A 19,096-nucleotide genomic window follows, 5' to 3' on the forward strand; every position below is an offset into this window, starting at 1 on the left:
AAGCCAGGTGCCTGTGAGAGTGACTCAACACTCTGGCCCTGTTGAGAGAAGGCTAAGTAAACACCAAAGTGATCTTTGGACCCAACACCCTCCTCCATTAAATCATGTTTTCCATAACGCATTAAGCTTATAAAAAAAGACCCCGATTCATTATGGCAATATTCAGTAAACCGTGATAGACTTTCGTATTATTTGGAAGCGTTGTACATTGGAGTCCCACACTAATGGCCTAATGAAAAATACAAATGTTGAGTTTTGAAATCACAGTTTTCTTTTTCTGATAATTTCAGCAGCGGTGCTCATTTCCAAATGTATAAAAGTGAAACAAGTACCTTCTTCATAGATTGTGCTTTCGTGGAATACTTCCAGGTTTCTGATGAATCAGATGATTAGTCCAACATCTGTAATCACACTGCCCTTTGCTGAAATGTGATGTTTGAAAAAGAAATCTGCGTAACTCTGTAATAATGGTGTGATTTTGCAAAGGGTGACAGTAATAAAGCAGAATAATCTCTCAGTTATCCCCAATACTGTTGCATCTACTATAGTAATCAATAGTGAAAATAATAATCTAGAGAATACCAAAACAAGTTAAGATTAATCTTCTTAACACTGGCTTTTCATTTGTATGTCTGTTTATGATATAGTTATAATTAAAAAACCAGAACAGATACTTCGGCAACCACTGAATGAAACTTAATTCACAGCATTTTCACATTTTCAAGCTGACTGTAGTCTATAGTTTTATGATACTGAGGAAACAGTTTAAAGAAATGAAAGATTTCTATTAAGGCCATTGACATAATATACCATTTACTTATGCTTCTACTTCAAACACTTTCCTTGCATGGATACAATGAGTAAAATTCAGAACCGTTCAAATATGGAAACTGGCTTTTAGTTTAATTTCACCATCAGACTTATATTTAACTTAAGTGTGTTTTAGTCGCTAATTATAAAGAAATACTTTCTACTTCACGGAGGAGTGTGGCAAAGGAGTGGAGCAGTTCTTTTTCACTTGCCACCTGACAGTTGTAAAGCGATAAGGCAATATCACTGAGTAACTAACCCCATTTTACCATAGGATATTAGTAGTTTATCAGATGATGGGGATTTCCTTGCTCATAAACGGTAAACACACCTTCAAACATCGCAAACAAAAATGTAATCGTGGATAACATTGTAATCTGAACCAAAGTGGTGCAACTGTAGCAGTACCTTGATAGCGTTATGTATTTTTTTATGATTTGTGATCTGTGCAAGACCACTAACCTCAGGAGTTTTGGACCTTGTTCTCAAACACTTCTTATTATTTCACTGGCTTTGCACAGTCACTCACACACATTTCCTTTGCAGTTTAAACATTAGCTGGCATTGTTCATTTACTTCCTCCAGCATTGTTTTATAAACGCGAACTAAGATCTGCTGTGATTGGAGCGACAGTTCAGGCGGTGGATAATGTAAGCTGATGTGAAAGTAATAACAACAGCCGCTGTGCCACTGAATTTAATGGAATATCATACAAAACAGGGGGCGCGGTGGCTGGTGGGTTCGGCCGGAGCCACTGTGTGGCGGGTCTTGAATTTGAGCCCTGCTTCGGGTGCCTCACGAGGGACTGGTGTCCCGTCCTGGGTGCGTCTCCTCCCTCTTCGGCCTTGTGCCCTGCGCCGCCAGGTGAGGTTGCTGACAATGGATGGCTCATACAAAGCCTGACTTTGAGTGAACACAATAGATTCAGTCATAAAATACTTAAAAGAAGCAGAAATAACTCTCAGAGATCATGTTGTTTCTTAAATACTTTATATGCAAAATTCAACAATTTGTACAAGTAATTTCGAGATTTGGTGTATTTTTGTATGTTATCTTTAGGTTTATCCCCCTCCCTTGACAACATCTGCTTAAAAATTATTTCTGTACTATACAACGCATGCAAGAAACATTTGTGTCAAGATAAACATTTGTGCGATTTCACATTTAAAAAAGATATTAACTGAAATAACATTTTTCACAACTTGGCACAAGGGATACACAAAGGATAAAGGAGCTTTTAACAAACGGAGCAGATTATTAGTGCTGTACCTTGTCCTTCAGCTGTTTTTAGAGCGCTGCCCTTCTGCTGCCCTGTACATTTAGGCTGTCTTGAGGTGCCTTGCCCTCCTGTGATCTTATTGAACACCTGGTTCATGACTTGCACTATGACTGAACACATTGATGCAGGCACTGCAGGCAATGCAAGAGCCGAAGGTTTCACACAGATTTACAGTCAAATCTGGTGCTTGTACAATGAGACTGGATTATGTGCGGGACAGTGGGATAGTGCACTGACGGAGCTCAGAGATCGTCAACATGGAACAAGAAAACTTATATTAATCATACAAATCTATCTGCAAAACGGTAAAAATAAAAAATAAATTATCATATGCATACAGCTTCTACTGTGCATTAGTGTGCAGGGATCTGAACACTAATAAATAATATACATTGCACCAAGTCCCTTGAGTGTGTTACTGCTGAAAGAAAATGTAGAGAGATGATTAACAATTAACACTTTCGAGCGCCCATTTGAGCATCTGAGGTTTGGATGAATTCCTAAATCTTACTGTACTCAGTAAGGCCTTGACGAAGATGACAGGCATGAAACCAGAGTACCGGTGTGTAAACAATGGTGTTTTTGTCCGGCCTGCACATACGAACAATCAGAACTCAGTACTTATCAACCTTCACCCGATACCTGAGGCTAACCGAACTCTGACGAGAGACACCAAATCCAGCTGGCGTGAAGCACTCGGAGACCTAGAGGACAGTGTTTGAACATGGCACACTGTAAAATACAGTTTAACCAAAAAAGAAACAGTTGAAATTACCTACAGTGAACAGTGAACTGTAAATGCTGAGGAATGTTTCTGAAAGAAACTATATAATTACATGAATTACCACATCTGTGAAAACCCCATCTAGGTTGCTGTTTTAAACCCACAGAGTCTTTCCTATTGCAATGTACTTTATTTGCCTTTTTGAAAATGAAAGAGGGCCTGGACTTATTTCTTTTACTGGGAAGGCACACCATGGGCTTACAAAATAAGGGATACCTCATCTTGAGCACGCAAACCTCACTTCAGGGACACTTAAGCTGTTCAGACAGGAAGACATCGACGAAAAACCAGATTCAGACCCAGTGGACTCATTTATACTCATGCTGCAGAGTAAATCAAGCTTTAGGACTGGACTTTTTTCCTTTAAAATGATGGATGAAGCATATCTCAACTGTCTCTACTCCCACAGTCTCTACTCTACAATAATTAAGGCTGTAGACTACTGTATATGACCGCTGCGGCACACGTTAAGTCCCTAACAGCTAAGAACACTTGATTAAATTTTTTTGAGAGTAGGAATATAGGTACAGAAATAAAGATATTAAATTATTGTCAAAGCATACAATATACAGTGTATTTATGTATAATAAATATATACGTCGTACATACATTCATAAATTTTCAGTCACAGGGTAATTTGCAGGTAAACCACCAAATTTAAAACACTAAACCAGTATAATTTTAGCACAGAATAATATAAAACAGATCCAACCTTACAAATTCCCATCCAGGCAACTGTAAGGCATTTCGCATAACATATTAATATTTACTGATATTTTCCAGACTGGCACACACCAATATGAATCAGAGCCATGCTTTGTGTTTATTAAAGAAAGTGAGAGACGTAACACTGGTGCATTCAGCCGCCAACAGCCTGGAGGCCCACAAAAGCAGGTACAGTTACGTGTGACAGATGATCTGAGAAGGTGTTGCTCTCACAGGTGCTTTCATATCTCACCCTTAACTCTCAGCTTGTCTGTTATCTCATTACAATGAGTGCACTACAGAGCGATGTCTAAGCGACAGATCTCTCGCACCCTTGCAGATAGTCTTGCACAGGGGAGTGATTGTAGAGGAAGTTTCCTGCGCTACCATCCATCGTGCACCACATTCTGCTGCTGTTACTGCGGTGCTGGGCCAGCGGATAGCGAAGTGCCCTTTCCCATACATTGCCCGCTGAGGGAGGTCCCTCGGCCATGGCGCCTCGGCCCTCCTCATCTACCCTCCTCAGCCGAGCGCATCTCTGCCTTGAGCCTGACAAACTCTTTGGCGACCTCATCGGCGGAGCGCTGGGAGAGGATGCGGAGCACGGTCAGACCGGTTTCATCCGTGTTGATCCTCGGGCCCAGTGGACACCAGCAGACGCAGCTGCGCCGGTCCACCACATCCCGCAGCTGCAGAACGGCCATGCCAACGACCCGGTCCGCACGGCCGAAACAGTAGTCCTTCACGCACACCTGCAGTTCGTAACAGTCCGGACGCTCTTCATTTCCCAGAGAGCTAAAGAAGGAAGAAACATAGCACATGTAACGTGTTTTTGCACTCGTATACGTGTATTCATTTAGCAGACGCTTTTCTCCAAAGCGACGTACATCTCGTAGAAAATACAATGTGTTCATTACATTAGGAGAAAGAGACACTTAGATGCAGATGTGTGATTAAGTACAGTTCGTGTGTTTCTTTCCACCGTATGATCCAATGTTCATCACACGAGTAGCTGTATAGAACTTGATTTGAATATCTACGATTCCTGATCGCCTTCCTAATAATATTTTTTTTTAGTGATACATGTAAACATTTACATTACATTACAGGAGTAGCTGCGTAAATGTTTATCAGAGAATGATCTTAAAGTTAGAAGTTAGAAGTAAGATACTTTCTACATTAAAAATCCACATCAGTTTACTTATTCTATATACTGTACAGGTACCCTGTCAGTCCCAAGTGAACGTCTAAGGAGGACTGTTCTTAACGGAGATGTCCATCTGCTCAAGTTTTTAAAGGAGAACTTACAAGACGAAGGACTCGTTGTACTTTGGTGACCAGCTGTTATTCTTGGATTTAGTGGTGAATTTGCGCTTCCTTTCACTGAGGTGTGGACCTAGGATGGTGACTTCTACGAATGGCCGGAACATGCCAGAGGTCTGCCACTTCAAGTCATTCACTGCCAGAACTAAGAGGAGAAGCAAGATTGTGATGAGAGACGATCAGAACATTGCAGTTAAAGATATGATATTTGCCTTTCCTGAGAAATGACTTAAGAACAACAAGGTTCCCCATAACTTGCCTTATTATTACAAAAGGGACTGTGGCTCTGGCCTCCAAATTGGGGCTTACCTTTCACTGTGACCTTTTGTTCTTTGGGACTAATGGAGATGTCCACCTGCATTGACAGCTCCCCAACAGGCTTATCCACTCCTGAGCCTGTAGAAGTATGACCACAATGGCACTGACCAGAAATGTACATCCACCTGATACTTTCTGCCAGAGCAACTTACAGTATTAGGCTACCTACACTTGTTTACCTGTTCATACAAGTAGGCAATTTTTTTATTGGAGCAATTTAGTGCAACTGCCTTGCTTAAGGGTACATTCTCACATTTATTTATTTAGCAGACACTTTTCTCCAAAGCAACTTCCAATGAACTCTATGTAGTGTTATCAGCCCACATACCTTATTCACCATGGTGACTTACACTGCTAGATACACTACTTACAATGGGTCACTCATCTATACATCAGTGAAACACACTCTCTCTGTGTCACTCAGACACACTATGGGGGAACCTGAACAGCATGTCTTTGGACTGTGGGAGGAAACCCACAGACAGGGGAAGAATATGCAAACTCCACACAGAATGAACAGGGATCAAACCCATGTCCTCTTACACCACCCAGGTGCTGGGAGACAGCAGCACTACTTGCTGTGCCACCGTGCAACATCTAGCAAGGTATAACTGGAGACTGGATTTGAACCTGCACCCCTTGGGGTCTAAAGGCAGCATCTCTAACCACGATGCTAGCAGCTGCCCTGAAGTAGATGCTGCAAAAATAATCAAAATTGTCATATAATTTTCACCAACGCTAGAATACATTAGAGACTGACATAACAAAAACATAACATCTGACTAAAATCTGACAAAACCAGAGTAACTTAACTAAAGCAGAACTCGTCACGTTTTCCAGATCCAATACGAACAGTCATTTACGTCCACAGTCATGTGATATATAGTAAGCGTATGGAAAGGTGTCGAGACTTACCGCGGTCTGGTCGTACTTTTTCGTTAGGGGTGATCCTTATGCCCATTCCATTATGTACTGATAGGGATGAGTGAAAAACGAGTTAAACAGAAGATATAATGAATGCAGAAAATTCACACAAAGGACTGCAGAATTTGATGGAATTTCTGCTGTGGAGGTAACCGCACGTTCTCAGTACCGCTTTGGTGATCACCATCCTTGGGTCAGTCTGTGGAACTTGATACATTTTATTTGCACTAAAACACCACACCATCCACTACAGACTCATCTTGCAGGGTGCTGTGTGGACAGGTACATGCTGGCATTTGGACATGTGTACCACAAGTGTGTGTTCACTGGGTGGCAGGACTGAGGGGTTTACCCTGGGCGTGCTGTGTGGTGACAAAGGTACGGATCAGCACATCGGTGGACTGCGTGTACAGCGACAGCGCGTAACGCAGCGCAGACAGCTCCGTGCTCTTCTCCAGGAAGGTCTTCTTCAGGCCGTTTCCACCCGCGTGAAAATATTGCTGTAGGACAGAGGCAGCCAAGAGTAAAGACTGTGTAGCTGCATAACTGCGGATAAATAAACGGGTTGTTCTGTGTTGCACCGGTCTCCGGAGAAACGACATTTCGTTCCACCGTATACAAGCTACATAGAGGCATGACAAAAAAAACAACTTGAACTTGAGGTTTTATCAGTGAGCAGAAGAGAAGGAAACGCCCTGCTACGAACATCCCTGCTGAGCTGCAGCAGACCTGTGCCGCACCTCACCTCACCCGATTAATCGAAACTGCACACCAGGAAAACGGAAGTAACATGTTTGTGCGGTAACATTTTAAGCTGTTGATTATGAATGTCCGAAGGAGTAGATGCAGTTTGTTTAGGGAAAATGATCATTCATCAGTTTGCCTTGAAATGCTCAATTGTGACTTTTGCTTTTCAGTTTTGATGGTTTCCGGTAAGGTAATTTCTAATATGAAACCTACCGTATCATTTGTGTTGCATAGTTCTTTGGCAATGCTTGTGGAATTTAGTGTTTTTGTTACAGAAGTGACAAATGAATCCTGTAAATCCACCCATCTCTGCCTCACGTCTGTTACTCCCCCATACCACACATGGTGCAGTCTGCTATTATATAACAGAAAAATCATAACACCTCTCCTGTTACCATATGAATATGGTGAAAAAAAAAACATCTCATCAACCCTCCTTTCTCACCTTAATCGTCTCCAGCGCCACGTCCATGACAGCACACTGCTTGGGGGTCAACATTCTGGCCTCCCCTGAACCCTGCAATTGACATCAACAAAGGCAGTTGAGAGACCAGGACATTCCTTGATCGCACTGTGAGCGCTTGTGCTAAACACGTGTGGCAAGGACAAAATTTTAAGACAGAATAATGTCAGTCATAAGGCTGGCACTTGAAAGCCAGGTGCATGGTCGGCAGGACCTGCTATATATCCTGTTATGGCTCTGCTGACTGTCGTGCCAATTGATCTCTGGGTGATTGCGGTGTGTGCTGCCTTTGCGGATCTCCCACAGCGCTGCGAAATCGGCCGTGTCAATGCTGTTCATCCTTTCAGAGTGATCAGCGGAGACAGCGCACAAGCATGGCCTCACATGGTGCTGCTCCAATTGTCCATCGTCACGTTACAGCTTTTCAGAATAACTGCTCTGACCCCGCCAATAATTCTGTCTGTAATGATGACTGCAAGGCAACGTGCTGTTTTCATATCAAGCATATTTAAAAGGAACATGTAGCTGCTTCAAAGATGTGCATGACATAGGATGTGCGTGATGCAGGATGCCTGACTGAACTTTGTCTCTCAACTGCGCACTGTAATAAACAGTAATTGGCCTTAAGGAAGCTGTCAGTGTCGGTCGAGTATCAGGTCCAACTGATTGTCTGTGAAAGCAGATCCCAGCCAGCTGACAGAAGAGGTCTTGGAGGTATTCCTTAGCCTGTTTCCCAGTGTTAATGCCAAGGCAAGTTATATTTACTGTACAAACCTTTTGTATGTGTCATACAAAAAATTGTTAAGTCACACATTTGTTTAAACAAAAAGTTAAATGACTACATACATGCAGTGACTGTGGAATATGCTCCCAAATCTTATATCAGAATGCCAGTAGAGTGTTTCCATGAATGAGGCTAGTGGTTAGAGCTACTGCCTTTGGCTACAAAGGTTGCAGGTTTGATCCCACCTCTGGCTGTAGCACCCTTAAGCAAGGTACTTACGTAGGGCTGGCTCCACTAAAATTACCCTGCTGTATAAATGGGTAAATAATTGTAACTTCAACATTGTATACCACTTTGAAGAAAAACAAAAGCTAAATGTTCACAAAGAAAGCCAGGGCACCTTCAGTTTGGACAGCTGTCCTAGTTCTTTGGCAGCAGTCAGGATCTGGGCACCCTACAGAGAGCCAAAAAGCAACATGTCAGTACTGTGGAACACTTCACATCAACAGAGCGAACTTGTTCAGCTGTCTCAGTAAAATGAACGTCTACAGGTATTGATGCAGGAGAAACTCGAGAGCAGTGTGATCCTGTACTTCCACTAGAGGGAAACATTGGCTGCCGTAATTTCTACCGAACCCTGGCTGTTAGCAAACTCCCTTCTTGCATAAGCTCATACCTTTGTCATGGTGCTGAACATGTGATGAACTCGTTCTCATCTAAACTCTGTTCATCTACTCGTGGGATGTACATTGGTCCATATGGTGGAAAGAAACAAACTCTACTTAAGAATCACACATCTGCATCTAAGTGTCGCTTCCTGCTAATGTAACGAACACATTGTATTTTCTATGAGATCTACGTCGCTTTGGAGAAAAGCATCTGCTAAATGAATAAATGTAAATGTAATTTGCTGTTGAGAAAGTCGAAGTGGCATCAGTTACATAGAGTCTGAGAACGAGTGTGTGCATAAGGGTGTGTGCAATTAAAAGGGCTTACAAAGCTGTCGTTGCTCTGTGGCAGGACAATGACTTTCTCCAAGCTATTCATGACAATCCTCCACAGTTCCTTCAACACTCTCTTCAGCACTGTTTTCTCACACACTGAGGCAAACAGCATGAGGCTAGCAACAAAAACAAAGACATGCAGATATGCCAGATTTATTAAACACATTGAATGACAAGTATAATAATAAGCAGACCTGGTGTGCTTATAAATATGGAGGAAAACTAACATTTTTAGGTCATCACATTTACCTGACACTTCTCTTCAAAGTGACTTACAGTGTTGATGTACTTTCAATTATTTACTCATTCATATAGCTGGGTAATTTTGCTAGAACAATTTGCACTAAGTACCTCACTCAAGGGTACTACAGCCAGAGGTGAGGCTTGAACCAGCAGCCTTTGGCTCTAAAGGCAGCACCTCTAACTACTACACTACCAGCTACCTATCACCAACCTTGAACAGTACACCCTGTTCCCCCCCCCCCCACAAAAAAAGAACCTGAAAATTACACACAGAGCAAGAGATAAAACCAGAAAATAAAATTGTAGGGCAGCAGAGCGGTACAGCGAGTAGCGCTGCTGTCTCACCACCTAGGTGGTGTGAAAAGATGTGGGTTTGAGCCCCGCTCAGTTTGTATGAGTTTGCATGTTCTCCCGGTGTCTGCATGGGTTTCCTCTGGTTTCCTCCCACAGTCTAAAGACATGCTGTTCAGGTTCATCCACAGTGTGTGAGTGACAGAGAGAGAGTGTGCTCCACTGATGTATGAATGAGTGACCCATTGTAAGTAGTGTATCTAGCAGTGTAAGTCACTTTGGTGAATAAGGTGTGTGGGCTGATAACACCACATAGAGTTCATTGGAAGTTGCTTTGAAGAAAAGTGTCCACCAAATGAATAAATATAAATACACATACATACATACATACATACATACATTTTCAGAACTGCTTGTCCCATACAGGGTCGCGGGGAACCTGAGCCTACCCAGCAACCCAGAAGGGGAGGGGACACACCCAGGACAGGACGCCAGTCCGCCGCAAGGCACCCCAAGCAGGACTTGAACCCCAGACCCACCAGAGAGCAGGACTCGGTCCAACCCACTGCACCACCGCGCCCCCCTAAATATAAATATTGAGTAACAAAGTGGCCTGAACATGATGCTTTGATATTACCACAACTGATCCCCAACTTTTGAGAAAGAAACTTTTTGCCAATAGTTACTGAGAAGTTTTTAGATTAACAGAAGAATACAAATCAGATGCCAAAGCAACACCTGATGCTCCAAAAAAAATGAGATTGTGAATAGTGTGCTGCTTTCAAGTTCTTCAAAAGAGTGGATAAGGTGTAAAAGAAGTAAACAAAATGTGAACAAGCTGTATATGATCCCACGGTCATAAACCCATGGAAGTAGTTCCCCGGCTGTCCACTAAGGGACCTCCCATGACACCTGGTGAATAAGGTGCGTGGGCTGATAACACCACATAGAGTTCATTTGAAGTCACTTTGGAGAAAAGTGTCTGCTAAATAAATAAATATAAAACAAACAAAAAAGCAGCCAACAAGTAACCCTATGCAGCTTGGGACAGCTGCTGTCACAAAAAAGAAGTCCCACTCACTTCCCATCCAGGAACTCCATGAGAGGCCGCAGGATGTTATCTGAGTCGGCTTCCACTGCGTTGCGTGCATTGGCAGGACCCTTCACCTGGTACAGCAGCTCTGCCATCTGCTTCACACAACCATTGATTCGGCTTTGGAAGCTGGAAGTGAGATCCACAGAAAAACACCCGAAAGAGTCAACACATGTTGCTCAACTTGTTCAGTCTACTGACCTGCAATAAGACCGAAACTTTGCCTCCTCACACCCCTGCTTTCTATAGACAACAGATGCATTATATAATAATATACATGTAATACAAGATTATTATATTATTATATTCTGAGACTGTCAGGATTATGGTATACATGGTATTAAATTATGATACTTCAGCCTTTTACTGTTCTCACAAAACAGGTTTTTGCCAAGCAAATACAATTAATTTTATCCAATCATGATTCATTTAGTCTAATGATTTGTCTTGCTGGGTCACTGGAAAGGAAACAGGTTATTTCTTTAGAATGTAGTGAATCAGGAGAAGAAGGGATGTGGTAGGCAAGCATGGAACTGGATGTAGACAGTAACACAAGTCAAAGCTGGTTGTGGTTACTCTGGAGTAAGAAGTAGAAGAAAAAGGAGCAGAAGGTGATCTGGGGATTCAAAGTGCTCAATACGGCAATAATACTCACCTGTTTCCAAAGATGGTGCTCAACTCATCAAGGACATTGTTCAGCTTCACCTGCAGATCATTCAGTATGTCAGCAGCCTCTGGGTCCAGCTACAACAGTTTGACAGAAAGACCGTTACACAGGAAACATGACAATACGCCAATATATGGCACATGCACCGTATCTGTACATGTGCGTCAATATCATCGATACTCACTTAAGGATCATATAGGTAAGCTCAAAAAATGTATTTCTTTCTTTCTTAACATTCTTTAAAAATTGTTTACTCAACTATTTCTCCTAATGTATAAATGCCTGCTGGCAAAGCTGATAGTCAGACCGGCAGTAACTCCAGCTGATAACGACTTACAGTATCTCCTCCAAGATATCACTGCTACAGTCCTTCAGCAGGATAAATGAAAAAGTGTCACACAAGTGTCAGCGTGGAGCCGCTGACAGTTATTGTGACCCAGCTACCCTGCTGCAGTCAGCTATGGCTTCCAAAATGAGTACAGTGACCTGCACCAGCCCTCAGAGAATACGCCAATCAAATTCAAGCTCATACATCCCCAAAAAATACTTTAAAGAGTACTACAAACAGTCCAGGTCACCAGTAGATTCAAAGTGATAAATAGAAGTGATTTGGAAATCTAAGTACAATAGTTTTATTTATTACAGTATTTATTACCAGATGGCATCATACGGAACTGACTGTGAAAACTTCAGTCTAAATGCACACATTCTTTGTCATAAGCATTATAATTGACCAAGTCTTGCTTTTCTGGACCAGGCTGTTCTCAAATGAGGGTAAATTACTTTTAGATGACTGCCAGTGGAGGTGGAAGATCATTACTTGAAGCCTGGGTTTTGCTGATGTCCAACCATATGAGCAGAAATTATTAGTGCAGAATATCATTTTCAGAAATACATAATGGCAAAGTCTATCTGCCCTTACAAATGTTGTTACAGTACCATAGCAATTGCCACTGCATGGTAACATGACAAGAAAATGAATGAAATGAAAAATATAATGTGAAAACACTTTAAAAACAATACAATACAATGTTTGAATTAAGTCAAACAGGACTCTGTATTCTACATTTAAACATTTAATTTCCTCACCCCTGACAGTGCAGAATTTAAAACTGGAGAGTTTTGAAAGTAGGACTATATTCTTTTGATAGAACAAAAAACCAATAACATCTCCCACTCTGAAAAAATATTTCAAAAAGTTTGTTGACTTCAAATTATGAAATTCTATTTCAGTTTACACTTTTTAAAATAAGAAGATGTTCCCTTTGATGTCATATTCCAACAAATTCCTTGTTCGATATAGTTCTCGAACTCTGTTAACTACTGTGCAGCTATTGAAGTGATGGCATCATATCCCAGAACAAGATTTCACGTGCAAAGTCTACTGTATTCAAAAGAGAACCACAACTATCAGAAGGAGCACGCAAAAAATAAATTCTGAGGGACTTGGCCTCAGTTATTTTTAACCCCACCTTCTTCGTGATGGCTGTGGCTTCAATCTTCAAAACAGGCAAAAAAAGAAAAGAAATAAAAAAGGAAAAATAAATTTTCACATATTCATGCAAAGAGCCTTGAATCAGATCGACTGATTTCCTCAAAGGGAAGAAGGAACCGTCAATGAGCATCACATAAAAGCTTTGGCTCACATCTTTGTTTTGTTTTCTTAGTGCACAATATGACCACAGCTGGAAAGCACAGGAGACATCCAATGTATGGAACGAAAGCAGTTAATCAGCACACCTCTGGTGCTCTTACAGTTCCAAAAATACTGAAGTCTAAGCTCCCCGATGATTCATTCCTAAGAGTGCTTCTCCCAGCAACCAGTTTCCAAATACCATGGCAACAGGTGTTTCGTGTCTCCCTTTTCTCAAAGATTCATCTGTTGCCAATTGAACAGATACTGGTAACACAAATAAGATACAAAATACCCCAGAGGTCTGAAATGTGCTGATAAATCAGTCATTATAGAAGTCGTTCAACTGGAACCTCAGAGCAATGGTAACGCTTATCTTCCTAAAGCATTCTGAACAAGGTACGTAGCCAAGTTCCCGTCTTGTTTTATAGGCATTGAAAGGACAGCAAAAGGTTAACTGTAGATCACATCTAGTGTCCCACTAGAAAGTCACAAAAGTCCAGCAACTATCACAAAACTTGTCAGCAAAAGACTAGGTGTGACCACTGTGGATGCTGGATGCTGTTTATCATGCTACAGATGTTGGAACAGAATGGGGATGATATGAGGGACTGGGGCTGTGGCGCAGGGACATCTAACAGGGCTTCTACCTGACAATATGTCCTGCAGGGCTCTGACACACTCACCTGGTTCTCCTCCTCTTTTGACTGAGTTGTGACAAAATGAAGAAAAAAGATGAAGAAAAAAGTGAAGACTAAAATATCCGTACTGAAGTAAAAAAGTGTGGACTGCAGGAGCACATGAGATATCCTTTTTTCCTTATATTCTCAAACCACTTTATTTTTCTAACATTCTACATTTTTTGTTTGTTTACATAAAAGAAACTAATTTCAAGACACCCAAAGGATAAAAACAAAAAGCTCCAGTACGACATGGTAATTTAAACACACTGTACAGTATGTTTTAGTTTTGGGGAAAAAAGTGCAATAAAAATTCAATTTCAAAAGCAGTGAAGCAACATAAGGAGCAGTAACCAAATAAAAGCCTTGCTCAGAGGAAACAGGCCTTAAGAGCAAAACAACACGCAATGTATATTTCTTACCCGGTCCATAATGTTAGTACTTACACAATTTATGCAATAAAGTCAAAGTAAATGGCTGTTCAAGCAATGCTTCAATAGCCGGAGTTCCCTCAAGGAACTCCTGACACGTCCAAACACTCACTATTTTTGTTAAGTGGTAAACAGACAAGAACTTATTTTTTAATCAGTTTTTTATGACTATCATAATTTTTTTACGATGCATGAAAATGTTCTGCAGGAACACATAAAAATAAGATTTTTTTTAAATCTCAGTTTTCATGTCTATGATTTCAGAAGTGCTAAACAGTCTGCAGACAGTCTCACTGCAGAGTGAAAAAAATACAAGGATCCCAAGGGCCAAAACATTATCTTTCACATCAAACCATAAACAAACCTAGGGTGTTCCTAATCACTGTACAGTCATCCTGTTTATACAAGACACAGGGAACGTACACCCATCAGCCAAAACATTAAAACCACTGACAGGTGAAGTGAATAACCTTGATTATCTCATTACAATGGCACTTATCATGGGGTGGGATATATTGGGCAGCAAGTGAACAGTCCCTTCTTGAATGTCATGTGCTGGAAGCAGAAGAAATGGGCAAGCATAAGGATCTGAGCGACTTTGGCAAGGGCCAAATTGTGGTGGCTAAACGACTGGGCAGAGCATCTCCAAAACGGCAGGTCTTGTGGGGTGTTCCCGGTATGCAGTGGTTAGTACCTACTAAAAGTGGTCCAAGGAAGGACAACTGGTGAACCGGTGACAGGGTCATGGGCGCCCAAGGCTCACTGATGCTCGTGGGGAGCGAAGGTTAGTCCATCTGGTCTGATCTCACAGAACTACTGTAGCACAAATTGCTGAAAACCTTAATGCTGCCCATGACAGAAAGGTGTCAGAACACTCAGTGCATCGCAGCTTGCTGCGTATGGGGCTGCGTAGCTGCAGACCAGTCAGAGCACCGATGCTGACCCCTGTCCAGCGCCAAAAGTACCTACAATGGGCACGTGTGCGTCAGAACTAGACCATAGAGCAACGGAAGAAGGTGTCCTGGTCTGAGGAATCACGTTTTCTTTTAGATCATGTGGACGGCCAGGTGCGTGTGCGTTGTTTACCTGGGGAAGAGATGGCAGCAAGATGCACTATGGGAAGAAGGTAAGCTGGTAGAGGCAGTGGAATACTCCGGGCGATATTCTGCTGGGAAGAATTGGGTTCTGGCATTCATGTGGATGTTACTTTGACATGTACCTAAAGATTGTTGCAGACCACGTACACTCCTTCATGGCAACAGTATTTCCTGATGGCAGTGGCCTCTTTCAGCAGGATAATGCACCCTGTTGCACTGCAAAAACTGTTCAGGAATGGTTTAAAGAACATGACAAAGAGTTCAAGATGTTGACTTGGCCTCCCAAGTCCCCAGATCTTAATATAACTGAGCATCTGTGGGACGTGCTGGAAAAACAAGTCCGATCCATGGAGGCCCCACCTTGCAACTTAGAAGACTTAAAGGATCTGCTACGAATGTCTTGGTGCCAGATACCACAGGACACCTTCAGAGGTCTTGTTGAGTCCATACCTCCACTAGTCAGAGCTGCTTTGGCAGCAAGAGGGGGACCTACACAATATTAGGCAGATGGTTTTAATGTTTTGGCTGATCGATGTATATAATGAACACACTGACCACAAATACACATACACACAGACAAGCAGAAATGAAAGCACCTGAACAAAACTCACTCCAAACTGTGAAAATGTGTGCTTGCCTCGTGAAAACAGCTCTAATTGTTCTAAATAATGACCCACCTCTTTGTTCTTTGCCACAGCCTATTAAAGAGAAAGAATATGACAACATATGTAAGTGGTTTTTAAAATTCATACATATTTCTTCCCTTTTAAAATGTTCAGGAGTAAGTGATCTGGAAAAATTAAGGTGCTTTGGAAATACTGGGGACTTGCTCATTTGAAAGAGGTACACTTATGGTGGGACCGATATGGTTTCTATGCTCATCTTTAGAAACTGATCTTTAGATCCCCTTCACTCATAGGGAATCCCGCTACACCTCAAAAAGAAGTGTGATGCATTTGGAAAGAACATTGTGCATACAGTTAAACACTGTAAGTCACAGCATGGCACTTTGTCGAACAGGGACTATGAATCTTTTCAGATCTCAACCGAAGCAAATAACAGTGGTTTTGCAAAATGGGAGTGGAATCCTAATGAGTGGGAACTACCTTGAAAATAAAATCAGTTACATGCAGTATGTACAGCTCAACAAATCTAAAAGCAAACCCACCTGTTTCTCTTTGCCTTTCTTTTCAGCCTATCAAGATTGATGAAAAAATTATGTAATTACTGCATTTTAACATTAAACAACATGAATTCACACAAAAACTAAATATAACAGTACAATAGAAAATGTTACAGGGATATTTTGAAGCAAAAAAATTAAGTGATTATGATTATATTGCACTGTTATGGTAAACAAACAAGGCAAGCAAATAAAATGTCCTCTTGTAATGTGATTTGTGCTTTGCAAAGAGTAGCACGGTCAATCTGGTGTGGGTGCAGCCACATTAAGTGGAAGTGTCATCCACTTCTGCGTTCTCCAACTCAGAGAGCAACTGAGTTCACGATGATTCAGGGAGAAGAGAAGCATGAAAGCCTTTAATCTCTCACTTGAACTCACACACATACAAACAGGTCCCATTCCTCTAGCCTTCATTATTACATACTATTGATATGAGGTTCGGGGGGGGGGGGGAGGCAAACGCAGAGGCCAGACACAGAGGGGATGAGAATAGACTAAGAGATCAATGCAAAACCCCCAGGCAGCATTTATATGTCTGCTGTTTTTATTGGTGCTACCTACACTACCCAACTATTCTGCCACTTGTAATCTCAAGACATTTGGAGTTAATGAACACACACCTTTTCCTTCTGGGCCTCAGGCTATGGAAGACAGAATGAAAACAGTCACTCGTCATCAATTCTCAGAAACGCATAATACAGTCCATGAAAAAGATCTTTAGAAACTACTAGACCAAATGCAACTGACAGTCGTAGCCTGTGAAAATTATACTATACGATATCATCAAACACCAAGCAATCCTTTGTTAAATGTTTTCTACACATAGGACGAACAGTGGCATCACTAGGGTTGGTTGCACCCAGTTCGGTGACTCATGATGTCATCCCTCCCATGGACATCCTCCCATATGAGACATCCTTAGTAATGTTTTTTCTACTAATGTTACTCATAAATTGGAATTCCCGTATATCACTAAATGTAATGGCAATAGATGGTATAAAAAAACTAGCAAAATTAAAATTACACATTTAAATTACAACATCATACACACAGCCTAAATGTATTTACATAATTTACGTAGTTTAATGTGGTTAAAGTGAAAATTCAGTAAGAAAACAATAGAATTCAAAGTTAAAACATTTAACTATAGCAAAATTGTTTAACATTATTGATATAGTTTCACAAATACTAATTACTACAATATTGTAGCTAAAACACCAGAAAATGTGACGAAATCAGCGACTATGAAAACAGCAGCGACAACAAAAACAAGAGCACGTGTTGGTAGCGCGTGAAGACGAAACCACGTGATTCCAAGCGTCACTGTAATTGGGTAATAATGAGAGTTCTGAGCGGAGTGCATTGGAAGGTTCGAAAAGTAAATGAGCACAGAGTTTTATTCTTGTAGGTATATTGATGCATGTCAGCTGGGCTTTATTACGAAAATGTTTTTATTCTAGGGGGGGTGCGGTGGTGCTGCGGTGCAGCGGGTTTGGCCAGGGCCTGCTCTCAGCTGGGTCTGGGGTTCGAGTCCTGCTTGGGGTGCCTTGCGATGGACTGGCATCCCATGCTGGGTGTGTCCCCTCCCCCTCCAGCTTTGCGTCCTGTGTTGCTGGGTTAGGCTCCGGCTCGCCGCAACCCCACTTGGGACAAGCGGCTTCAGGCAGCGTATGTGTTTTTGTTCTTATAACTAACTACAGGGATATTTTTCGAAAAATTAATACATTTCTGCTGAAACACTGCATTCAAATTTTATAGACAGTCATTTTGGTGTCACCCCCTCTGATGGTGTCACCCGGTGTGGTCCGCACCCCCTGCACCCCCTAGTGACGCCACTGAGCATTAAATTTGTAAGATACACACGAAAGACTAAATCAGGAGCTCTTTGCATGAATGTATACTGAATCAGCTGAGTCATTTGAAAACCTACCTTTTCTTTGTCAAGCTATAAAAACAAGGAACATGCAAAATTTTAGAGACAAACATGAATGTCTAAAGTGATATTTCACCAAAACTTCAAGAATGGTACACAACATCTATTTTTTTCTTTTAAAAGTACTAATTTGGTTGAATTACAGAAAGAGCGAAACATTCTTGAAGTTGGAAATACTCTTTTTCTATAACAAGGTCAGAGCAGAAATTTGGAGATAAAAGCGGTTTGCACAAGGACAAATTTTAGGTTAAGTGTAATTCTGCCGAATTCTGCACTGACACTGTATTTGAACAACAGAAAATAGGTTAAGGATCTAAGGAGGGCTGTATAATCATTTGTTATAATAAAGTGAGACAAAGGAGATAATTCTCATTGGGGGTGGGGTGGGTGGAGGCCTACACTTACATTTACATGTATTCATTTAGCAGACGCTTTTCTCCAAAGCGACGTAAATCTCGTAGAAAATACAATGTGTTAATTACATTAACGAAAAGAGAGAATTAGATGCAGACATGTGATTCTTAAGTGCAGTTAGTTTCTTTCCACCATATGAACCAATGTTCATCACACGAGTAGCTGTATAGAACTTAATTTGAATATCTACGATTCCTGATCATCTTCCTAGTAATATTTATTTATTTTTTCGCAATACCTATTAACATTTACGTTACATTACAGGAGTAGCTGCGGAAAGATTTATTCGGGCATGATCTTAAAGTTAGAGCGCATGAACATTTACACCTTACGTGAACTTAGATCCTGGG

The 19,096-nt window shown here is 41.4% G+C and overlaps 1 protein-coding gene across 1 annotated transcript in view; it reads right to left on the reverse strand.

Moving 5' to 3' along the window:
• Positions 1-4,087: 4,087 nt before the first annotated feature.
• LOC108938954 (protein unc-13 homolog B-like) overlaps positions 4,088-19,096 on the reverse strand; it is a 105,679-nt gene continuing 90,670 nt past the window's right edge. Inside the window, exons 30-39 of the mRNA XM_029259705.1 lie at positions 11,364-11,452; positions 10,697-10,837; positions 9,074-9,197; positions 8,478-8,531; positions 7,336-7,407; positions 6,496-6,643; positions 6,135-6,191; positions 5,211-5,297; positions 4,887-5,046; positions 4,088-4,373 (exon numbers count right to left, since the gene is read on the reverse strand). Of these exons, the coding sequence (XP_029115538.1) occupies positions 4,088-4,373; positions 4,887-5,046; positions 5,211-5,297; positions 6,135-6,191; positions 6,496-6,643; positions 7,336-7,407; positions 8,478-8,531; positions 9,074-9,197; positions 10,697-10,837; positions 11,364-11,452 (1,218 nt within the window). The remainder of the gene's footprint in view (positions 4,374-4,886; positions 5,047-5,210; positions 5,298-6,134; positions 6,192-6,495; positions 6,644-7,335; positions 7,408-8,477; positions 8,532-9,073; positions 9,198-10,696; positions 10,838-11,363; positions 11,453-19,096) is intronic.

Source organism: Scleropages formosus, chromosome 17, assembly GCF_900964775.1.
Source record: "Scleropages formosus chromosome 17, fSclFor1.1, whole genome shotgun sequence".
In the NCBI taxonomy this organism is placed as follows: domain Eukaryota; kingdom Metazoa; phylum Chordata; class Actinopteri; order Osteoglossiformes; family Osteoglossidae; genus Scleropages; species Scleropages formosus.